At 51.3% G+C, this 25,160-nt stretch overlaps 1 protein-coding gene across 6 annotated transcripts in view; it reads right to left on the minus strand.

Annotated features, from left to right (window-relative positions):
• Window positions 1-25,160, minus strand: part of GAS7 (growth arrest specific 7) — a 189,306-nt gene that overhangs the window by 82,036 nt on the left and 82,110 nt on the right. The window contains exon 1 of one of the 6 annotated variants that reach the window (XM_032840040.1): window positions 22,422-22,522. The exons of 3 other annotated variants lie outside the window; for them this stretch is intronic. In XM_032840040.1, the coding sequence (XP_032695931.1) occupies window positions 22,422-22,507 (86 nt within the window). In that variant the 5' untranslated portion in view covers window positions 22,508-22,522. Of the gene's footprint in view, window positions 1-6,522; window positions 6,783-22,421; window positions 22,523-25,160 lie in introns of those variants that run through there. 2 more of the 6 variants (XM_032840041.1, XM_032840039.1) reach the window with 2 other exon arrangements.

Consider the following 25,160-nt stretch of genomic DNA (forward strand, 5'->3'; position numbering starts at 1 on the left):
CCTGCATCGAGCCTCCTTCTCCCTTTGCTTGTGCTCAATCTCTTGCTATCTCTCTCTCTCTCTCAAATAACAGGAAGGAAAGAAGGAAGGAAGGAAGGAAGGAAGGAAGGAAGGAAGGAAGGAAGGAGGGAGGGAGGGAAGGAAAGGCGTTCCTCTGTGGACAGTGGTTTGGGGAATATAGGTCCGCAGACCATGGGTCCGGGGGGACCTGTGTGTCCTCCTCAGAAGTGCTTAGAAGATGCACCACAGCTGCCGGAGAGACGACAAATAAAGGTGAAGGACTAAAGCAAAAATGTCCCAGGCTGACCACCAAAAGCAGCTTTAAAAATATGCAAATCATCGTCACCAATCTAGTTACAGACTTTGTATACGTACCGTACACATATATGGTATAAAACAAGGAAAATTATAAGAAAAATATATATTTTATTGTAAGAAAAATATAAAACATTCTCCCTATATGGTATAAAACAAGGGGAAAGCTTAGACCACAAACTCTGGACACTACTAGAAAAGATTAGGAGGCAGAACAAAGTAGAGCCCAGGCACCTAAGGGAAATGAAATTAGAACGCCTCTCGTCCTGCCCTGACAAGGGGCTGCTCCTCTTCCTCTCTGTCCCAATGGCCTCGCCCATTTGCTCCCGACCCCTGGCATCAAGTATCCGCTCTCACCGCTTTCCTGGGGAATGACAGGTTTCTAGCCAGAGGGGCTGTGACAGAAGAGAAGGGTCCTCGGGGACCACAGACCTTTCTTGGATTGGCGTGCTGTGAGTCTGACTTCTCAGCTACCTTTCGCTGGCTCCCACGGGCAATCAGCTTCCACAGGGAATCCTGACCTGAGCATCTCTGTGTCCCTTGGGCCACTCTGGTTGGACCCCCGCATGAAGGCGGGATCAAGCACAGAAGGCCCACCTCCAGCTTTTCCCAACAAGAAGCCAAAGCGAGCCAGGCAGGATGCCCTTCTTCCATCCAATCCTCCAAGCGCAAGGTTCCTCGGTACATGGGACCGACTCATCACAGGGTTTGCCAGAACGCTTCACGTGTGTACTCAGACTGCTCTTGGACAGATCACCTTTGGCCTGGCTTCTTTGGGTCCCTTCAAGGAACTTTCCAAATCGGGCTTCAATCATTCAAATGCAAACATCCCCAGGACTCTTGCAAACCCAGTACTACCCCTGTGTCCTCAGGCTTCCCGCTCCGGATGCACAGCTGGGAGGGGTCCTGCTTGCAGCAATAATCCACATCCAGGGGCTGGCCCCTGTCACTCACTTGTGCCAGACCTCGGCCCCCATGATGAGCGCCCAGAGGGTGACTCACTCAGGCTCCCCAGCTCCAGCCCCATGAAGTGTGTCTAATACTCATGCTTGCCAGCATCGGGCACCTTTCTGGACCCTGGGGACTCTCTCCTGTCATCCTCCAGACCTGCCAGCCACGTGCTTGTCACCCAACCCACTGTGAGCAACCCCCCCCCCCCACGTCTAGCTCCTAAAGGACATGGCGAGGGTCCCAGCCGCCCTAAAGAGCCATCTGTAAGCCCCCCAGTGCCTCCCCGGGGGCCAGTCGACTCACTGGGGGCTGTTTTTCAGGACGGGGCGGGGAAAGGACACAGAACAATATACTCTCTTTTCTGATCCTAAAAAGGAATGGAGTGATCTGGCTAACCAGGAATTTTGATGAACACAATCACGACGTGGTCTCTGTGAGGCCACAGGAAGTCGACCCTCACGGGGAAACTCGGCTGAGCTGGAAAACACAGGGTCTCCAGTGGGGCGAGGGCGGACAAACGTCGCCACCAAGACCGCGGTGCAAAGATGAGCTGGGCACCCCTCCGCCACCCCGCCGCACCCCCACCACGTCCGAAGCCTTTCCGCGGCCCTGACGTGTCTGCGGGGCAAGCAGCGGGGAGCAGGAAGGAATCTGTCCTGGAGGAAATAACTTCAATTCGGGCCTTATACACATTCCCACGAGACCCTGTATCTCACGGACACTGGACAAAGACACTTCTACTACTGGTGCACCTGCCGTCCAGAGAGAAGACAGAGGGGCTGATAAACAGGGTCCCAAAGGGCACAGCGCACAAAATGAGGAACTCTGGACGTCAGCAGACATCTGAGATGGCTCGTGCTTTTGCTGGTGGCATCTGCAAAGAGCAGGACAGGGATCTGAGAGACACCCACCCTCCAGCGTCCCTCGGCTTGACTGAATGACACAACTCAGTCAGTCCTGCTCCGTACCGAGGTTTAGAGCAGGTCCCCGATGACCTCATGGCCATGTTCACGCGCATGTGGGGCAAGGCAGTTCCCACAGGTGCTCGGGAACCCGGAGAACAGCTCTAGGAAGAAGATGGGACGTTGCGCCTGCCTCCGTATCTTGGAGCCTGGAGAAGTTTGGGGAATCCCAAAGAAAGCCCCTAACTTCGGTCCCACTTCTAAGATGTTTCAAAACCTTGAAAAAGGGCGAGGCAGGGAGCTCCCGCCAGCCTGGCCCAGCTTCTGGCCTCTGAGCAGGAAAACCTGAATGAATCCGCTCACCAGCTCGTGATGAACTGAGACGTTTGACTCCAACGCTCAACTTTGAGGAATGTTGGCTGCCTTTCCTCCTACCCCTTCTCCGGCAGATAAAAATAGCGTGGGCCATTCTGATATCCTGCCTCCAACGGGACCCCGGAAGCATCGGCAGAAAGCACACAGGCCTAGGCATAAGGAGACCGTGTTCCCAGACAGCAAGCTATAGCTTACACAGTTCCCTGAGCCTCTCTGGGCCTGTCCCTTCTCTTCATCTATAAAACCAGGGGCTGCCAGCTCTCCAACACCGGGGTCCTGTGACCTGAGGGTCATGTCATGTTACAGGGCCCAAAACCACCACAGGGGACATATCAAGGCATTTAAATGGCCACACACGCTTGCAAAAGCAACCACCCCATAAACAGGAAAGGACAGAGCCCTCCGAGGATGAACATGATTGTCCATGTCGCATTACCTTCCCCCTCCCCCGAAGGTGTCCCCCAAACTTTTTTGGTCCAGCGAGTGACTATTTCCTCAGCCAAACCCAACTTGGAATGGATAGGAGGGCTACACCGTCTGACACCAGTGAAGCAAACCGATTTAACAAAACTTGGAAACCATTCAAATGTACACCTAAGCCAGGATTCGCAACGTCGTGAGCATGACCGCAAACCCGTATGGGGAGGCTGAACATTGACCTCTCCCCCTCTGTGCCAAGAGTCAATGTCCCGGCCCCCTTAGGGCTCCGATGTCTCTGTCCATCAGAAGGAGGTGGGTGTGAAGTGAGCACTTCCCTTCATCCTGAAGGATTTCAAAATACACGCTGGAGGGACGTCTGGGTGGCTCAGCCGTTAAGCACCTGCCTTCGGCTCAGGTTATGAGCCCAGAGTCCTGGGATCGAGTCCTACCTGGGGCTCCTTGCTCCTGCAGGGAGGCTGCTTCGTCCTCTCCCTCTGCCCCTGTCAGCTTGGGCTGACACTCCCCCCCGACCCCCGACCCCCGACAAATAAATAAAATAAAAATTTAAAAAAACCTTTAAAAACAAAAACCCAACCCTGCACTCTGTATTTTTACACTCCTGTATATGGTCAAGATATCGATATCCTGCCCTTGGAAATGCTTCGAAGGACACACTGAGGACCACTCACCAGCAGCGCGCTCCCTAGGCAGCTCCTGGGAGGGGAGGACCCCTCCAGTTTCCCTCTGCAGAGGAGAGAGCCAGGGAAAAAGCGAATTTTGCCAACACTTGGTATTGGAGGGTGGGGGAGCCAGGGGGTGGAGGGAACAGGGAGAAGAGGAAATCCTGATGAAGCCCCCTTTCATATTAAGGCACAAAATCCCGGAATGCCTCATGGCCAGGTTTTCTGGCACTTTCTCAAGCCCCCGAAGAAAAACCCACCTACCCAAATTTTTCAAGCATTCCATTCTGTTCCAAACAGACCCTGCAAGTTCAGAAGAGAAGAACAGAACCAAAAGTCCCCAGCTCGGGTGAGATCACAGGTTTGGAACCTCTCGCCAAGCTCCTGCCTGCCTGTCAGAAAGGGGCTCCAAGGCCAGGTGACACGGCTGCTGCCTGCAGAGCCCTGGGGGGCCCACTGCGTCCTCAAGGAGTTGGCGCCTCTCTAAAGAAGGGAGGACTGGAATTCCTTAGGTCACCAAGGTGGGCATCTGATGCCCACCTATGGCTGCCATCTGGCTGGCCCAGCTTGGTGGCCACTAGAAGCAGATCCCTGGGCACCAGAAAGCCTGGAGCAGCAAGTGTCCCCACCGAGGAGACTCATCTCAGTGACCGGGTGGGATTCCCATCAGGGCTCTTTGTGCCCAGCGTGTCCTTAATGCTTCTGAGCCACAGGCACTGGGGGTAGATGAAGGCTAATCAAGGCTGAACTCCTTGCCCGAGAATGAGCAAGGGGAGCAGTTCCAACCCACCCAAGGCAGTGGACGTTTCTGAAGCTCTGAGTCTGGTGCACAGAAAACCAGACCGATGGTGACAGCTGGGGACACCATCACCGAGAGTGGGGACCCACCACCGCTTCGTAGAGAACACTCGGGATGTAAGCGGGGAGGCCCGCGCGCCCAGCCGGGGCTGCTTGCTGTCTTGCTGGGAGATCTTGAGCAACCACTTTGTCTTGGTGGGGAGGCCTCCCTGTCCTTATCTCAAAAATACAGAAGTTGGACCAGATGGTCTCCTAAGGTTTTCTCTGGTTTCTCCTTCTTTCTTTTCTAAGACTCAAGGATTCTGGAAGCTGGTCTTAGCCCACCTGCTTTGTAAGGACATGCTGTTTTGGAAGAGAGGCAAAGTCTCGTTCAAGTGTAGACATGGGTTCAAGGGCAGCAGGCCGAGCCCCGAACACTGGGATTCTGCCTCGAGACCTCAGACTGTGCCTCTTCCTCTCACAGAGGCGTGTCCCGGTGAGTTCTTCTGGCCTGACCGTCCTATGTCAGCCCCTTCCCTGTCATTCCCAGAGCCACACACGGATGAGCTCTATCTGCCCACGGACCAGACTCCTGCCCTGGCATCCGGGGCTTTCCTGTGTCCGAAGCTGGAACTCGCCCCATGCCCAACATTTGTTCTTTTTGTTTAAGATTTTATTTATTTATTTGAGAGAGAGAGATGAAAAGAGAGAACGAGCAGGGGGAGGGGCAGATGGAGAAGCAGGCTCCCTGCTGAGTGGGGCTGGATCTCAGGACCCCAAGACCATGACCTTGATCAACGGAGCCACCCTGGTGCCCCTGGCAACACAGGTTTGTTCTGAGCCCACCAGCAGATAAGCTGTTCACCACACACACACACTCTCCCTCAGCCCGGGCACACCTCCGTCTCCACCAAGAGGCCTCCCCGGGCTCTCACCCCACTCCCTGAATGCCCCTCCGGGGACGTCTTCTGGGCTGATCCCTTCTTCTCCAGGAACCTCCCTGCCACGGCCCACAGCCCAGGCCAGACCCACCAGAACCCACTAGTGCTCGCCAGCAATCCATCAGAACGTGACTGATTGGTCTGGGCACTTTACACACCATTCTTCCCTGAGTGTAGACCCTGCACCTGCCGCAGGGCTGTCCTCTGGCTAGAAATGCAGAGTCCCAGACTCCACCTGAGTACCAGGCTCCGTATTCTGACGGTCCCTGGGCAATTCAGATCCGCTTTACCCTCTGAGAAGCCCTCCTGTGAACTTTCCAGGTGCCCCTGGGTGATAAGCACCGTCTCCCTCTTCCCGGCACAGGCTCAGGCCTCCATCAGAAGCCACACCAAAATCAGAGATGTTGTCTGACCCAGTCAGTGGGCACCCTGGAAGAAGGCTACGTGCACACACACAAGCCTTCCCATATGAACCAGACCCCCCTGGGCTGCCTAGAGCCTCCAGAGCGTGGTCCCTAGAGCCTTGGCTGATGGGAGGCCCCACTTCCCAAAAAAGGGGGCTATCTAACTTTCAGAGGCAGGAGGGTGGGCAAAAGAAGGCTATCCTACTCTTAGATCTTAGGAGAGCACCCGTAATCACAGCCCACCCCTGCCACCCCCAAACTGGACAGAAGCACCCAGCTCAGCCTGCAACCATGGTAGAGACATGGGCAGAAACCTGACTACCTGGGAGGAACCCCCAACAGGCTTTCCCTTTAGACAGTCCCGGCGAAAACCAGGCCACGTAAACGGCAGGTGGTAGGCAGGAAGAAGCCAAGCTTCAGATTCGGGAGAAGTGAGGGAGGTGAGACGTGGCCTCCTGCCCCCACAAGCCACGCCACCACGGGGTCACATGCCTCCCCGGAACCGCTGCCCAGGTGACCGGGGAGCTGCCCCCCTCACCCTCCACATCACATCTCGTTCCTACCCCCACTCCTGATCTCACTCAAGTCTTCTTTTCTCCCAACTCATGCCTTACAGGAACCCTCCCTTGCCCCAGCACGCTGGGCCCCCCAGGGCTTCTAAGCTCCCATCTCAGAGGTCCTCAGAACCGTTTTCTAAAATATCCAGGTTCGTTCAGAAACACCGAGAAAAAGCTGAGCCGGTCGGATGGATTCTTACCATCAGAGAAGATCCAATCTTCCTTGCGGGGCTGCTGATAACTCAGAGGAGAGTCCTGGGTCCTGCCTGGAGTCCCCAGACCCAGCGCCAGGCCCCTGCCAGCTTCCTTTCCATGGCACCCTCTGCGGGAAATGGGCCTGATGCAAGCAAGCAACCGTGCCAAGGGTCAGTGCCGGGGACACCCCAGAGGGCGTTCCTGTGGCTTTGCACCCCGCTGTTCTTTCACAAAGAACACACTACATTGCACAGTTCCTTCCAAATCTGCTCCGGGTCCTGTGAGGAAATCAACCACGCATTCTGGACTTTCCAGTTGCGAAGTTTCTGGAGACTTTTTTTTTTTTATTTTTTTTCACTCTCTCTTTTTCCCCTTTCTCAGCTAAAAAAAAGTTGGCCGAGGTCACGACATACAATGGCCAAGCTTGTGTCACTGACCAGATGCCTCCCACCCCCAGGCCTGGGGACAAGAGCTCCTTTGTCCACTATATTTTAGGCGGGACTCCCTGGGCCTGCCCCAGCCCTGCTGGGGAATGTTCCGCCAACTTCTTCCCCACCCGAAGTCACGGCTCTGGCCTCGGCCCCAGCCCCAGCCCCAGCTGTGTGAACCCAAGGCCAGATAAAAGCCAACCTACAAAGAATGGGAAATGCTCCCCCAAGAACCATTGCGTTAGACCCATCCAGGGCTGAAAAGCCGGTGGCCCCTGGGGGGCAAGATGAGCATCCCCTGCCTTTGCTCTGCCCTCACCACCTCCAAACCTGGACAGATGGCGGGTGACCAGGGGGGCGATGCCATGCATCTCAGAGGAAAAAGGGTTTAGGATCCCAAAGCTCTCAATTGCAAGTGGAGGACGTGAGCACAATATGGCGTCCATCAACTAAATGAGTTCAAGCAAGAGACTCGGATCCTGCGTGAATATCTCAAATCACTCCACTCAGACAGCTTTTTGGAGGAGCTGAAGGGTTAAGCACTTCAAATCCACACATTTCTGTGTCTGATTTCAGTGTAAACCGTGGTGATTCTAGGAAACGAGCCTTGATATCAAAGTAAATATCGTTTTCCCAAGGGACCGCAGAATCGAGAGTTCTGGATGATTTCTTATAAACAGCGTTCTCTCAAATGTATGGATAAACTGTGTACTTATAGAGGGTTCAGTGCCTGATCCTTGGGGTGGGCTAGGAAATCAGAACAATCCTCCAGGGACAGAGTCAGCCGGCTCTAGGGCCTTTGTGGGTTCACTGCCTATCAGCTGTGATGCCTAGCGTGGGGTCTTCAAGCTTCAGATTTCTTCAAGTGTAAAAGGGATATGATTGGCAGTGCCTTTCTCAAAAGCTTGTTGGGAGGATTAAGGGGGGAAATCCACATAAACCCTGAGCAGAGAGCAAAGGGGACCAAAGTACCCAATACAGCCAGTTGTTTTTGTTACAATCAAAGAGTAGGAGGCGAAGTTTCCCTGGACACACACAAAAAAAATGGGCCAAGGGCATTTCTCCCAAGAAGATAAACAAATGGCCAACGGGCACAGGGAGAGGTGCTCACTCATCACTAGGGAAATGCACAAACCCCAATAAAGACATTAAAACCCCAATAAGGAGTCACCACCCACCCATAAGGATGGCCGCTATCAACAAACAAGTAGAACAGGCATTGGTGCAGATGTGGACAAACCAGAATCCTTCCTGGCAGGAACATAAGATGGAGCAGATGCCATGAAAAACAATATGGCAACTCTTCAAAGAATTGCAAACAGGGTTAGCATGGGCTCCAGCAATTCCACTTCTGGGTATACACCCAAGAGAATGGAAAGCAGGGACTCCACTCTCTACACCGGTGTGCTGCAGAACTCTTCCTGACGGTCCGAGAATGGAAACAACTCAAGTATGTCCATTCATGGATGAGCGGATAAATAAAATATGGCATGTATATACACAGCGGCATGGTGTTCAATCTCAGAAAGGAAATTTGGACCCAGGCCACAGTGGAGATTAATGTAAAGACTTCAGGCGAAGCAAGATAACCCAGTCACGACAAGGCAGATACCAGGGGATCCTACTTTAGGACGAGGCCAAGAAGAGAATAAATTCATAGAGACCAAAAAATAGAATGGCGATCACCAAGGGCCAGGGGAAGACGGGGGTGGGGGGTGGGGCATTAGTGTTTAATGGAGACAGAGTGTCTGTCAGCAAGATGACAAAGTCTGGAGGCAGATGGTGATGGTGGCTCAACATTGTGGAGACATTTGATGCCACTTAACTTATACACTTAAAAATGGTTAAAATGGTAGATTTTACGTCATGTCTGTTTCAACATACACAACACGTCTGGGACCCACAGAGATAGTTTAGATCAAGGGGCCCTGGCCAGTGTGACATAAGCCACATAATGAAATACTCAGGGACAGAACGTCCAGGGGAGGCAATGCATGCACCCAGGGAGAAGTCTCATCAGCCTAGTGGTGAAGCCAATGAGAAAACAAGTCTGGGGCAGCCCAGACGGCTTGCTGTGTGGTCCATTTGATTTTCAGTCTTAGGGAAACTGAGGCAGCACAGCCAGCATCCTAATGTCAACCACGGGCTTGTCTGATGGTGGGGGCACACACTCAGAGGGCCAATAGCAACATGCCTCCGTCTGGACATGTCCACTCCCACCTTTCTGGTCTTTTTCCTTCCACCCCCAGACCCAGAGCTCATCTCTTCCTTCTCAAAGCCTAGAGTGGGCTGCTCAAGGGGTTCTACTTCCCCTCTCTGCTTATCAGGCTCTGATAGGCTGCAGGGGTGACAATGAGCTCTCTTGAACTCTCACTTTGGGCCAGACGCTGTCCTAAGCATGTTCCGTGCCTTGTATCACATAACTCACCCAGAAACCCAAGAGGAGGTTTCTAGTATTGTCTCCATTTAACAGAGGAGTAAACAGAGGCTTTCAGGATGGATCAGGAAGGGTGGACAGGAGGAAGGAGCTAAGGGGATAATACTCTGGGCCCAACACGGCCAAAGGAGCAAAGGGCCAGAGAGAAAGTCTTGTGGGTGGGCATGAGGATCACTTCCATCAGGAATTCAAGGGTTCAAGGGCCTAGGATTCAAGACCACAGAAGGTGACAGAAGGAATAGTTACAGATGGGGTCCCGTTGTGGGAGACCATGACAGCACCGAGGCTAAGAAATCAGTCTCCCTTCTATAAGCCAGAAAACACTGATGGGTTTTGAATGGGGGAGGAAACACCATGAATGTTGTGCTCTCTGATGTTGGAGAAATCATCCCAATACCAGGGCATTGAAAAGATCCAATGTCTAGGAGAAAACTGGTTATGGGATCTCTCCCCTCCTTTCTCTCTCTCTTCCGAAACACAAGAGAAATCCAAGACCTAGATCTGTATTTGTAAAGTGAGAGGTGAGGAGTCCTCCGGGGGCTGAGTTACTGGCCTCTTACCCCAGTGGGATGGGAAGTGGGGTCTGGTGGTGACCACACCCTGACCTTGGAGGTCACCAGCCCTGCCAGTGGAAGGCCCAGAGAGCAGCATGGGGGCCTCTCTGCTCCTGGAAAAGGGCTCCCACCCACAAGAAAGTAAAAGCAAAACTCCATCTGCATCCCAGGCAGCCAAGACCTTCACCCTGGGTCCTTCAGGTTTCCTGGACTTAAAGTCCCCAGGGGCGTTCTCGCAGCCCATAACTTTTTGGTTTTATGGCAGCAAAGAGGGGACAGTTTATAGGCTATTCAGCCTTGACACCACTCTGACACTGCATTCCACATGTGAATAGATAAAATCACAGACAATCACGCACCCTTATAGGCAACACACAAGATTGTCATCATGGTTCCCAGGATGGCCTCCAGCCAATGACAAGAGACCTTTCTGGGCCTTCATGAGCCAGAAGGCTAATCTGCTCTGACCTGAGCTAAGCAGAACAAACCAGAGGCCTGCAAATGTTTTATCCTTTAGGAATCACCAACACAAATATCTCGGGATGTGTAAAACTCATAAAGACATTCTCAGGGGTTTATGGTTTGGGGCAATCCTAGCATCTCAAACCAGAGGTCCCTTGAGTTTTGATTTATGAATCGTCTTCTGTCATTTGAGCTGGAACCAAAAAAAGCAAAAACTGCTCCTCTTTTGGGCGCTGCAAACGGGTAGTTTCCTACACCTTGGGTCACGTGGACAAACAAGGGACAGTAGGAAATCCATAATCCAAACACGCGAAAAAAGTCCGACAATCATTTCCCCAGAGTTCCATTTTCCCCAGGTTTCATGGAGTCCAATTCACCCAACCTTCTTGCTATTATTGTCTCCGTTGAGTTGAAAGCTGCCAACCAAAAGAGGCCACGTTTGCTGTGGGCCCTTGTCCTCAGTACCACGAGTCATGTTGTCATATAATGATAATTAATAAGAAAGACAGGATATGGGGTATGGCGTTGACTCACTTTTCCTAAGTGCTTCATAGTCATGAAGGGAAAAACTATTCACCAGACCATGTAGTCTCTGGGGGACAGGGTCTCAAAGGGTCCGAACCCCCTTACAGGCAGCCCCTTGGCTACGGGATCAATCAAACAACTCATGGTCACCAGCAAACTCTTCCCAAATGCTGTGGAAGACGCAGGCAAGTGCAACACTAAAGGGACTTGGATTCTACAGTTTGGAAGATAAGGCACAGACACAAGGGAAAAAGCAGAAATAACCACACAAGGGAGTCTATCATAAGTGCCAAGTGATAAGTCGGCAGACAATGAGAGCTTTCAGAACCCAGAGAAGGGCGAGATCGTGTTCGGCTGAGGCAGTCAGAGAAGGCTTCTCAGAAGATACAGCATTTGCCTGACAGCAGGGATGAAAAGGGAGGGCCTGATCGGAATGCAGGGACAGTAAGTGAGAAGCAGACTAGGCCTTGGTGATGGAGCAGATGTTGGGTAGGGGGGCGGGAGAAAGTAAAAGGTGATCCTGAAGGGGACGGGAGAAGCTGGACCCAGTACCCAGGGAGATCCGGCCATGGTAGAAGTCAGTTTGGGGATATACGGTAGAGCTCACAGCCTCCGTACTCAAGTTTCAAGTGATTGATCAGGGTACAGTTGGGCTCTGTGTGGCCCTTGACACATGGAGATGGGACACCTTAGCTAACCCAGCTGGGGTATCTGCCCAGAGATGGGACTGCAATCCTACAGTTGGACTCAGTTTATGAAGAAAGAATGGATAGCTGAGCCCCAAGACGTGCTCTTACTTCCCCCGATCCTCCTTGGACCCAACCCCGATGAGTGCATGCAGCATCCCTTGGCCCCCTCTGAGACCCTCACAGGCAAGAACCAGGTCTCCGTCCTCCCCTCAATGCAGCCTCATGCCACACACTCGGGGGCTGCCTCCATGACGGGTAAGGAATGGACGCGAGTTCTGGGAATGAGTTCCAGAAAGCAAACAAGGACGGGATCGTAGAACAGGTAGTGGTGTCCATGAGAGAGAGAGAAGACCCTCACCAATGACAGAGAGGATACGCCTCCTGTCAATCCCAGAAAGAGGAGCAGAGGAGTGAGGTGGGCATGGAAATCTGGTCCTGAGCATATAGGGAGCTGGGGAGCCCGAGGACACACAGGGGTGGGAGGTAAGATACTGAGACAGGTGTCATTATAGAAGAGGGCAGAGAGAGAGGACAGAGCATTGAGTAGGCAGTGCCTGGCTCAGGCCCATAGGGCCCATAGGTGGCTCCTAGGAGGGGCCTGGCAGCTAGCTTCCTGCCCTCAGCTTGAGTGGGTCCAAGGCCCCTCATAAGGTTCCTATGTGTCCCACTCCATACAAGAATCCCAAGACCAAGCAGACTTACCAGAAATGGCACCTACTTTAACTGATTTGGTTCCAGACCCAAGGGAGGCCTTGATTCAACGTCTCCCAAATGCCAGCCATTCACGTACCCCCTGTCCCAACTCTGGTATTGCTACATATCAGCCACCCTAACATTTACCCAGAATTTTTTTTTTTAAGATTTTACTTATTTATTTGACAGAAAGAAATCACAAGTAGGCAGAGAGGCAGGCACAGAGAGGAAGGGGAGGCAGGCTCCCTGCCGAGCAGAGAGCCCGATGTGAGGCTTGATCCCAGGACCCTGGGATCATGACCTGAGCCGAAGGCAGAGGCTTTAGCGCACTGAGCCACCCAGGCGCCCCCAGAATTTTTTTTTTTAAACTGTCTTCTAATGAGCTTGAATTTAGCCTGACCCTAAGCAGGAATAGCTATGAAAAATGGGTTTGACGTGGTTGATCATCCTCCCTATTGCACACTTAAACAGAACTTAAAAACCATCATCATGACATGGTCTATGAGGATCTTACAATATCCTTAGAGGTAACCCCAGCCCACTTGAAGAAACACAGTTTCAGGCTATGTGGAAAATTACCAAAGAGCAGCCATGAAACAGTCTAGGGAGTTTCTCTTCTGAAATCTAGGAAACCAAGCTCGATTTCTCCATTGATCACATATCCACAACTGCAGGAGCGAGGTCACCCATGTGTGCCTGAGTCACTGCTGGGAGGCCCAGAAGGGCAGTCAAGGGAGAAACAGGACTTCCCATGGTGAGGGCTAAGGGACAGTCCTGGGTGCGTGGAGTGTGCCTCAATGACCCTGCAGGTCAGCAACTGTGAAGGGGATTCAAACTTCCCCAAGTGGACACGGTGACAAGGCCAATGACACACAGTATATATTCCATCTGATGTACGTGCAACGTCTACACAGACACTGCCTTGTTGGAGAAGGAGGAAAGAGAGAGGCACGGGAACTCGGGGAAAGGCTGAGGAAGCACCATGTGAAGAGCTTAAGGCAAGAGTGCCTCTCAGAAGGCAATTCAGAAGACAACATCAGGAAACAGCTAGAAAGCAAGAAGTCCTCTTTGAAAGAGGAACAGAAAATCATTGCGGAAAAAGACGGCCAAAATAAGAAGGATGACACAAAGGCAAAAACAGATGAGGTTAGGATTGTACCAAAATGGCTCACTTGAATCCACATTAGTGGTTGTGAGTAAATAAAAATTAAAAAAGAAAAAGTTAAATCAATAAAATGCAGGATACACTTCAAAGGATCTCCCCAAACTGCAAAGGTTTAAAAGAAAAAAAAAAGGCAAGGAAATGAAAAAATAATGCTCAAGAAGGGTTCCATTAGAAAAGACCAGACCATGTAGACGAGAATCAATACTCAACTGCAAAAATGACAAAAGAGAATTTTAAAAATCATGCCCAACAAGAGGCAACGAGAGGGGTGCCTGGGTGGCTCAGAGGTTTAAGCCTCTGCCTTCGGCTCAGGCCATGATCTCAGGGTCCTGGGAATGAGCCCCGAATCGGGCTCTCTGCTCAGCTGGGAGGTGGCTTCCCCCTCTCTCTGCCTGCCTCTCTGCCTACTTGTGATCTCTCTCCCTCTCTGTCAAATAAATAAATAAAATCTTTACAAAAAAAAAAAAAAGGCAAAGAGAAACGTTGCCTGGGAAATCCGTTTTTCCTCAGACTTTTCTTCTGCTCCTACTACGAGCACTTCCCATGGGAATCAAAGCTCCGTAAGGCTGGGACTCGCCAAGGGGTTGGCATCAGCCCTCGGAAAGTGCTAGAAAGTGCAGAAGACGTATCCCACCCAAGTCAAAGCTTCGTGCGGCACAGTCAGTGTCTCATTCATCACTATGGGAGTTCGATAAGAATTTGCTTAAGGGTGGACCAAACAGAGCTGTGAATATGAGTTTCTGTTCTGAACGTCTGGGATTCAAGATGTACGCATCCAGTCAAACTGTATTAAAAATGAAAGAGACAGAAAGGGTTCTCTAAGCACACAGGTTAAGAAACCACCCGCGTCCTCTCCAGGCACTGAGAAAGAGAGATCAACATGAGATTGAGGTCAATGGGGAGTCACCATATAAACGCATCTGTGAGGCATTTCTTACTCAGTGTAGACGCCCAGCTCAGAAATGCAGCCAATGGACTTTGCAGCTCGGGGGTGAAGCCCAGTGACCAGAGTCTCCCTCGGCCTCATGTCCATCCTGGAATCAGGCTACCTGTGTCTCCTGCAATGTCCTTCCAGGCCAGGACAGAGGAAGCCTCCAGCCACGCGTGGGGAGCACTGTTCATCAATGCTGTCTTTTCTGCCCAAGCATGGGCTGACACTGGGGTAGCTTCTTGACCTTTGGGAACACTGTGCTGACACTAGACAAAGTCTCTGTCACTACTCTGTAAAGAGTACCACTCTGTTTGCTAAGGAACTGGAAGAATGACCTTTTGCATATTTAAAACTCCCATTGAACGAACCAAGCCTTCCCTCCTCCCCAGATCCAGGAATCTCAATCAGCTACCCAACGGCTCTCTGTCACCAAGACCCCTTTCTGTATCACCAAAGAGCCGCTCCCACTTTAAGAACCAGAGTCCCCACCACAGTGTGGAAGGTGGAAAAGGATACGCTCCACACCCCTTCCCCCATCCCCATCCCCATCCCCAATGAAACACTGAGGGAACACAGGAAAATGGGAACGCAGGTCATCTTTACATTCTGGGATTTCTCCGGCTGCTTTAATTGTTCTCATTTTATCACATTAAAAATGGTTATTTTTAATTGTACAAGTCAAAAATTTTTTAATGTTTTTATTTTTATTTTTATTAACATATAATGTAGTATTTGCCCCAGAGGGTACAGGTCTGTCAATCTTTAGGCTTACACACTTCACAGCACTCGCCATAGCACATACCGTCCCCACTGTCCATAACCCAACCATTAAACGTGTTTTTAAAATCACTTTTACAATCAGGAAAACATTGCATATCCAATTCTAAAATATACCATATGATCCCAATTATGTAGACAAATATATACAGCCAAGAAAAGGGGGGAGGAATGAAAAGAACGAAAAATCTTTTTTATTTCTGCTTTTCTGCATTTTTTCCATTTTCTATAATAAGCAAATTCATTTTGATGCTTTTTTTGAGGGGAGAAGGGGCAGAGGGAGAGGAAGAGAGAGAATCTTAAGCAGGCTCCACACACAGCATGGAGCCCAACATGGGGCTCAATCTCATGACCCTGAGATCATGACCTGAGCCAAAACTCAATTAACTGACTGAGCCACCCAGGAGCCCCAATTTTAATGCATTTTTTTAAAATCTTTACTTTATTCCATTATGAACTAACATATGAATACAGCCCTATTTAAAATATTTGGTGAGTATTTGTTAATAAAATCCCCCTTGATATCTCCCTTCACAGTTGCCATCCCATGAAATGTTCATCATACTAGCTTTCATATGATAAAGGAGACTAGGAGGGCTTTATTTTTAAGAAAAGGAATTAAGATTAAATAGGCAATAGTAAGGAACTTTCTGGTCCAATACAAGTTGGACACAAAAATTAGAGATGGAAGGGACCTCAGAGATCATTTGATCCCATGCTGCCATTTTATAGATTGGGAAACTGAGCCCAGAGACAGATGGGGACTGGGTGCCAAATCTCCCACAGCCCTGCACAGAGCCCCCCTCCTTTTGCTCTCCGGCTGCCGTAAGTCTTGGTGCTGATGTTGCTGGCATGGCTAGAGGATTAGTTCTGGTCACACAGCACGGCAAGAGCCAAAGCCCCCCTGGAAGGCTCCCAAGCTGGCCCCAACACAAAGACCAGTAAGTCCAGCTCTCTGCTCAACCACGAGCCACTTCCCATCTGTTTGTGGCCAGTGAGCCCCCTGTGTAGGGAGGGGGTCCAGAGAGGAAACATCTGTGCACACAAGGGGAGTGAATAAACGCACTTGATTTTCCTTTTGCCAACTCCTCTTGGGCCTCTTTTTCCACTCATTGAAATGCAAAGCTCCATTCCAGTGAGGAGGTCTGGAAGATTCCAGAAACTTCTAGAAACCACAACCGCACTCTGCAACAGGGATTCCCAAAACAAGGTCCGCATGGATGTGTTGGGGCTGTGGGCAAGGATAAATAGCAGACGCAACCCCCAGAAACCAGCCACAGGCATCCATTGGCTTGTCCCCAGCCCCAGCTTCTAAACTTCAGCCAGGCACAGAGGAAGTTCAAGTATGCCTTCCGTGGCTTTCCAGCCATGTAACCTCAGGCCAGTCACTTCAACCTCTCTGGAAATTCATCTTTTCTCTTTCCTGCGTGCAAAAATAGAAATACCACCATCTCCTTCACAGAATTCTTGCAAAGCCCCGAGGGTCAAAACCATTCCATGAATGTTAGCTTTACCCCATACCTTCCCATCCCCATGAAGTCACTGAGCAACCTTGAGGGAAAGGTCTTGAACAACTAAGGTCATAGTGCTGAGCCACTCCCATGGCACCAACTGGGTTTTCCCAACAGCCTGGGCTCATCTGTGTAGACAAACACCTTCTAACCTTTCTGACACAGACCAAGCTCACCAAAGGAGTGAGAGGGACGGCATGTGAAATTCCTATACTCTGTGGACAAGATGAGGGTTTAGAGGACCACCAGAAGGGAACAGTAAAATACAGGGAGCCAAGCACATGTCATGTCCACCAGGGTCTCTGGAAAGCTGGTGACTTATACATATCATAGCCTAGCCTAGTTGACCCTCACGAGAACGCTGGAGAGACATAGTCTTAGTTTCCTTCCATAACTGAGTAAACAGAGGTCGTCCCCAAGGTCTTACGACTCACAAGACACAGAACCAGTTTGAGCCTAGTGTCCGGGCTCCAAGAACAATGCAAATCCTCCCCTCCCCGCAGGCCACCCGCCCACACACCCAAGGCTCCTCTGCAGTGGCCAAGAATCCTCTCTCCAAGGGCAAAATACCCCAGTGAGAAGTTATGGTTGAGGGAGGCCAAAACTGGCCAAGCCCTTCACCACCAGCTTCCCGTGGTAGAAGGTGGTGGCTGATAGCCTTGTGAGCCGGCTGGAAGGAGAGGAGCTGGAGGAAGGAAGGGAAGTACCAAGATAAACATCTCCACAGAGAAGAGCCCTGACCCGCAGCCGGGGTGAATGACATCCAAGAGAGATATTGACTGAGCACCACAAACTGAGTCACGGTGAGCAGCTTTCCATGCAAGCGGGCAGCCCCTGCCCATCCACAGGAAGGAGCCGAGGCAACATGGAGATTTGACCTGGGTTCAAAGCTCCAGCTGGGATGGGGATCCACCTTGCTTTGTCTGGTGGGCCCTGCGCCTCACTTCTTGTGGTCCCCTAGGAGATACAACCCCTGCCCCTAGCCCCACTTTCCCTCCCGTGTGACCCAGTCCACTCCTACCCCCACGGCTGCTCTTGATTTTCTGGCCTACAATCAGTGGTCCTCACTCCCCAAGAGCAGTAAGAGTGTCCTACTCAAATGTGTATGCAAACACAGAAAACACACCCAATGACCATATGTGGAATTGGTGGAGAGTCCCCAAGTCTCTGAGTAGGATTTGTCAGTCCCACCGCAGATAGTGGGTGTCTTATCTTCCTGGTGTCACCTGGCCACCCACGGGAAAGGTATAGGAAGAGTAGGAGACAAAAAGGTAGAGTCGGGGTGCCTGAGTGGTTAAGCATCTGACTCTTGATCTCAGCTCAGGTCTTGATCTCAGGGTCATGAGTTCAAGCCCTGCACTGGGCTCCACCAAGGGCATGGAGCCCTAATTCACACAGCCCTTCTCCCATAAGAAGAGAGCCCAATCACTATCTTTTTCTCTACGATGGTCAAAGGCGCTGGGGTCTGCTCACTACCGTTACAGAGATAAAACCCACAGACAGAAGTGCTAAATAGCTAACGGCCAGATAAAAAGCAATTAGGATGTGTTGTGATCCCACAAACAGAAAATCTCCTGCAGCCCTTGAAGCATGCATGGGACTCTGCCAGGAGTGGTGTGGGGTGAAACCCTCAACTCCTTTTCTTTGGCCAGGGATTCCTGCCTTTCCTCCCCTCTTGGTCTTCAAAGGACCGAACATGACAATAACAGGTGTAGGCACTCTATTCATGCTCTGAGCTGCAGATACGTGAAACATTCCATCCAAAGGCAACAGAGCACACATTCTTCTCAAGTGCACATGGAACATATTCCAGGGGAGATCAAACGTTAGGCCACAAAACAAATCTCAAAAAATTCAAGAAGACGGAAATCCCATCAAGCATCCTGTCCAACCACAACAGTATGACACGAAAAATCAATTACAAGGAGAAAACTGGAAAAAAACACAAAAATGTGGGGAAATAAACAACATGTCATTGCACAACCAGTGGGTCATCAGAGAAGTAAAGAAGAAATCAAATAATACCTAAAGACAGAAAAAATCAGAAACACAATGTAACGAAATCCACGGGATGCAGCAAAAGCAGTTCTAAGGGGAAAATTCATAGTGATCCAGGCCCACCCAATTAATAAGAAAAATCTCAAACAATCCAACATTATGCCTAAAGGAACTAGAAAAAGAAGTACAAATGAAGCCTAATGTTAGTAGAAGGGAAGAAATAATAAAGAACAGAGCAGAACTAACAGACCTAGAGGCATATCATGCTAAGTGGAATGAGGCAGAAGGAGAAAGACAAACACCACAGGATTTCCCTGATAAGTGCAATCACAGATACAGAAAACCCACTGATGTTGACCAGAAGGGTAGGAGGCAGAGGACAAAGTGGGTAGAGGAGTCATTTGTTCGGTGATGGACAGACTTTTGGGGGTGATCACCTTGTAGCACACTTATCAAAGTAGAATATGGTACACCCAACACTTAAGAATGTTATATACCAATGTGATCCCAAAGTAAAAAAAAGGAACAATGGCCACTGTTCCATTATTGGTCTCGGTGCTGGTGAACAGCAGAGATGAGTGGGGAGTATGGCAAACTGGAAAAGTCACCCTCAGCATCAGTGTGTTGTTGCTGTGCAGGATGCCAAGGCTTGGTGTCACCAAAGCTACACTTTATTTATTTATGCAAGAAACGCCAGGCATTTTAATTTCTAATGTGAAATCTGATGATTTTTATATGTTGGCAAACCGACTCAACAACTCTGAAATGAAACCATGGGCAAAAATGACAACAAAACAACAACAAAACCTCCTACGGTCCTTGATTCTGCCCGTTGGCCTCCAGGGTGCAGCTCTTTGCGAAACTGCTGGTATCTGCATAGGCAGTTGTTTCCAGAGAGGGCTCCCTGGTTTTTAGAGAACTGAATGCTACCATCCTAGACTGAGAGTATGAATTAGTTGCTGCTACCCTACGCTGACCATCCCTTTGTGGAGACCTCTTACTGCCAACACCTCCTGCTGGCTGGGTGCAGCAGCACACCCAGGTCCAGGGATTCCAAGGGCTGCAAATGTGTGGCCAATTTCCTCTCACCCCAGGGCCAGGCACCCCAGCCTGCGTCTCACTTTCCTTGGAAGGGAAGCATGGGACAAGATTTCTGGGGCATGAGAGATGCTGAAAGGCAGTCCTACTCTGTTTATGGGAAAGCAGCTCCCCGTCAGTGGACCAGAAGGCTTGGAAAGGGAGGAGGCGTGTGAGGAAGCAAAACAGCAGCCTAGGGAATGAGGCATGAACCACCAGCTGGGGAGTGGGGCAGAGAATGTGGTCAGAGGCAAAGCCATGCACTGAGCAGTCTTAACAGAAGATCAGAGATTTGGGAAGTAAGGGAGTGAGCCAGGCATAGGAGCCTTGGGAAGGACAGAAGTGTGTGTCCAAAGGGAAGATGACACAGTTGTCCCCATGAGCAGAGAGGCTCCCTTGGGGCAGCAAGACCGAGCAGCTAGAAGCCAGCAGCCTTGCACCACAGTTTGAGGGGGAAGGAAGGCTGGATGCCTGGTCGTGGGAGGACTGCACAACCCAAACCTGCAGGGCTCTGGGGCCTGGGAACATGTATTCTGGGGCCACTGGGATGACTACAGGGTGATTGGGGAAGTTGATGCAAGAAATCACAGTGTCAGGGGCGCCTGGGTGGCTCAGTGGGTTAAGCCTCTGCTTTCGGCTCAGGTCATGATCTCAGGGTCCCAGGATCGAGCCCCACATCGGGCTCTCTGCTCAGGAGGGAGCCTGCTTCCCTCTCTCTCTCTCTGCCTCTCTGCCTACTTGTGATCTCTCTCTGTGTCGAATAAATAAATAAAATCTTTACAAAAAAAAGGAAAGAAATCACAGTGTCCTTCTCAATCTGCCCGCAGGGGGATCTCCTCCTGACCTCAGACCCTGGGAGAAGGGCTGTCACCTCCCCATCCCCAGACCTCACACTTCCAACTGCCCCGCTGTCCCATTAATGTTGCACACAGCAACACAACAGCATCTTGAAATGATGCTTGCACGGGACTCCCCCTGCGAAGCCTTCCTTCCTCCTTCCGGCTTTTCCCTGGAAAGGAGAGTCAGTCACAGCCATCTCTCTGCAGGAGAAAATTCAGGCTTATTCAGGCCAGCAGTCCCCCAACTCTTGTTTTTCCAAGTCTGACCCACAGTAAAAAGCCCATGTACCATGACCCAATATACACCCACAAAGCACAAATTTCATGTCGTGATGCGTACCCTATGGCATGCAAGGCGGTCTGAGAGTTTGTCATTCGACTTTTTAGGCTGATTAATACTGATCATAGACTCTGTATGGCTCATGACTCCTGGCTCCAAGAAACCCTGGTTTACCTGGTCCCAATCCCCTTTTAGGAGGATCCCCTCCTGACCCCCCTCTCCATCAGAAATGGCGATACGGGTTACCTTCACTTCACTTTGCTGGACCCACCAAGGTAGAGAGAAATGCTCCTGATTCTCCCTGCCCTTGAGGACTGTGTACCATTCACAGGCACTTGGTGCCCCCGGGTCTTCTCTTTCCAAGAACTGGGTCCAAGTCTCTGAATCCAGAGCACTTAAAATCTGTCAAATGCTTGATATCCAAAAAGGAGAATCCCGGTTGCGACTTCCTAATCACGGTAAAATTGCTCTGCGTTTGGTTTCACACCACAAAGCCCAATCTACGGAGAACTCCTCTGCTCCCGGCAGCATCCCCCTTCCCTGCCCCGGGGGGAAGATGGAGCTGTGTGGTTTCCAAAGTGCTCTGTGCACCAACGCATCTCACCCCCCTCCGAGCCCCAACACAGATCCCGACAGGTTCACACCGGCCATGACACTGACTTACCACTGCAGAGATGGGGGAGAAAGAGATTCTGAGCACCCAGTGCTCGAGTGGGGAAGTCCGCAGACGTGAACGCAACCGTCACACGGGAAGTGGCTGAATCCACATGAAGCCGAGCTTCCCAGACTCCCGCTTACATGCGCTTTCCGGAAGCCTTAAGTGGCTTCAGACGCTGTTACATAATCCTGTGTTTGTTACCTACCTCCCACTTGTGCCTCCCTCTCTGCAGCCCCCGTAGCTCTGAACACCCAGGGCCGCCCTCACCCATGACAGAATGCGCCCCCACAAGGCACAGGTGTCCCAGCTGGAAGATCCCAGCGGACCCGGTTGCTGTCCCACTCTGTCCCTAACCAGCTGTGTGACATCTGGCAGAACACAGGTCCTCTCTGGGCTTTTCCCTCATCTAGAGCCCGAGGGAGCAGACCTTGCTAGTTCCCAAAAGCCCCTTCCAGGCTTTTCCTGAGCACCCTACCTGCACGATTTGGAACGATGTGACCTTGAAAAGGCCTGGCCACACTCAGGAACTCAGAAAAAAAGCGAAACAGAAGAAGTGAATATCCACAAGAGAGAGCCAAGTTAAGTTGAAGGCAACAAGAAAAACTCGCTTCTCACTGAGCTCAGCACCTTGGATACCCTGCCCAAGTGGCTTGCACTTTCCCAAGCCTTGGGGTCCCCACTTCAACCCAGACTCAGTGAAGGAATGCAGATGGCAGACAGGTGGGCAAACAGAAGCATCAGCCTGGTCCCTCCATCACAGAGCCAAGCACCTGCCCACAGTGGCTTCCCTTGTCCCCCAACCCCCGCAGGGCACGGCTGGCCACCTGGCTCTCACTGGGCTCCAATGAGCTTCGAGCACCTGCCCGGGGCTCCAACTCACCTCAGCCCCACGGTCCCTCCTCTTGCAAAGCTGGCGCGCTGGTCATTTTCTGCCACCGTCTCCACACCCGCCGCCTCCCATGGCATCAGCTAATTCACTGTGCAAAGCAGCCTTTATATATAGAAAGTTGCAGCCACGCAGGTTAGCATTAAAATAGAGACTTTCCGTTGCCGTGGCAACCAAACAAATGATATTCAAAAATGAAAAAGAAGTATTCTGCAAGCGGGAAAGCATGTCCACAGCCTTCCAGGGCAGCTTGCTTGGTCCCCTCGAGGGTAGGTGGGACGGCCTCCAGAGAAAGGACCTTCCCCTCTGTGAACCTCCCTCCTTCCCATTAAGTCACCCGCTCTGGCTGCAGCTATGACCACACGCCCCCTCCTCCTCCCCACACACTAGTCCCTTCCTAAAGCCAACTCCCCGCCTGGAGTGGCCCGAAGGCCAAGGCACTGAGAGAATGTGATGATCTTGACCGGGCACCTCAATTTGCAAAAGCTGTACTCCTCAGGCACCGAGAGACCCTGATGCTATCGCCAAGGATGCTTCTCGAAGCAGAGGTGGCCCACCACAGGCGTAGAGTTGAGAGACAGTGAGTATACTTGGCAGGCTGCTTCACCCAAGACTCAGCCTAAAAATAAGAGGTGGGGGGCGGGGAGCACAAGGGGAAGCAGCCTTGTGCCTCCACTTCTCTGATGCTAGGATGTGTGTCTTTCCTTCTGGGTCATCTCTTTGTTCTACTTTCTTCTTGTTTCCCTAGTGCCCGGGGACTATGCCTTGCTCGGCCACATGGGCCCTGGATGTTGCTGAAGCTCCATTCACACTCAGAAGCTCCTGCTCTGGCTTCATAGCTCCTGGTCAACACAGCCACCATCCAGAATGTTCCCAGCCTTCAAGGTGAAAGGTTGGATCCAAGGAGCCTCCAAGAGGCTGGGGGGCCTCGGAAAACCCCCAGCCTTTCTGCAATTCATTCACACATTTTAAAGATCAGCCCTGATCTAGAAGGACGAAAATTAAAAACGCCAAGCCCAAAGTGCAGGCAAGGGCACAGGGCATCTGGAACTCCCCATCGGTGCTGTGCGAATCCAAAATGGCGCCGGCCCTCTGGACAGCAGCATGGCGGTCTCCTAGAAAGTGAACGTCCACACCCACCCTATGAGTCAATGGTCCCTCTCCCAGGGATGTACCCAAGAGAAAGGGAAACAAATGTCCACACAGAGTCTTAGGCACGAATGTGCGTGGCAGCTTTATCCACGGTGACCCCAAACTGGAACCAACCTAAAGACCATTAATAGGGAATGGAGAGCAAGCCACGGTCCACACTTAGGGCGAGTCATGACTCCTGAAACAGAGGAGCCAACTGTGGATACGTGTAGTGACTTGGAGCATCTCACAGGTGTCTGCTGGGAAGCCGGGCTCTGAAGGTTACACACGGTACAATCCTATTTATATCATGTGCGCAGAAAGACAAAGTTACAGGGATGAATGGCTCATGGGGAGCACGAGGGAGGTTCTTGGGGTGACAGAATTACTGTAAGTCCTGGCTGAGGGTGTGGTTCCATGAATGTATATAGATGTAAACTATGTACCCAAAAAAGTCTGTTTTGAGGGGCCTGGGTGGCTCAGGCCATTAAGCATCTGCCTTCAGCTCAGGTCATGGGGTCCTGGGGTCGAGTCCCACATTGGGCTCCTTGCTCAGTGGGGCGTCTGCTTCTCCTGCTTCCTCTCCCCCCCCACCCCACTGCCATTCATGTGCGTGTACTCTCTCTCTAATAAATAAATAAAATCTTGAAAAAAAAAAAAGATTTTTCACCTTGCGGGGGGAAGAATCAGGATGGCACAGTCTCCCTGTAGCAGTATTTGCATCAAACACGGGGTTCCCTATGCATAAACTGTAGAGTTCTGAGAACTGTTCGTTACCAGCACCGTTCTTCATTACAAAGACCCTCTTCTTGTCCTAGACCCACAAGGTTCTCAACCTTGGACCCATTCCATCAGCCCTACCGGGGAATTTGTTAGAAAGTACAAACCCCTAGGGTCTCATCCTAGCCCTCCCGAACCAGAAGCTCAGGGGAGAAGGGGTCCTGCAGTGTGTTTTAACAAGGCCTCCTGGGGAGGGACTCGAATGTACCCTGAAATTTGGAAGTCACTGGCCTCCATCTACGGGATGGACTCAGCTAGGGCAGCTGGTCACGCTGTCCCTTCAAAATCAAAACGCTATGGAAACAGACAATGTCTTTCTCCATATCCTTCTAACTGCTGGCCTCAAACTTTTTCTTTTTTTTTTCTCTTCTGACTCCTGCTTCTGGTCTGTCCCCATGCACCTGCAAGGAGGAGGAGGAGGAGGCCCGGGCCACAGCTCTGTCTGAGCCCCTCAAGCAGCCAGCAGCAGGTACAACAAGGAACCACCCGTTGTTTTGACTGTGACACTGCGAGGAAGAGTGGTCACCACAAACTGAGGACCAGGGAGGGGCCCGTGCCTGCACAGATCCGTTCCTCTCTTCTGATCCAGCCCACTCCCGGGCCAGGACTGGGCCCCTCCTCGCCAGCCAGTCCACGTCCCTCTCAACTCCTGGAGCGTGTCTCAATTCAAAGGGCACCTTGTGCTTGTCCCAAAGAACCCCGGGCAAGCACGACTCCCTACTTACCCCAGAACAACAACTTCAAAGCCGCCTGGCTTGGTTTCTGGCTCCGAAGGCACATGGAGAGGACGGATCACGGAGAAGAAATCAGAACCATATGAAT

This window comes from Lontra canadensis, unplaced genomic scaffold, assembly GCF_010015895.1.
Source record: "Lontra canadensis isolate GAN:19392208 unplaced genomic scaffold, GSC_riverotter_1.0 scaffold110, whole genome shotgun sequence".
NCBI lineage: Eukaryota > Metazoa > Chordata > Mammalia > Carnivora > Mustelidae > Lontra > Lontra canadensis.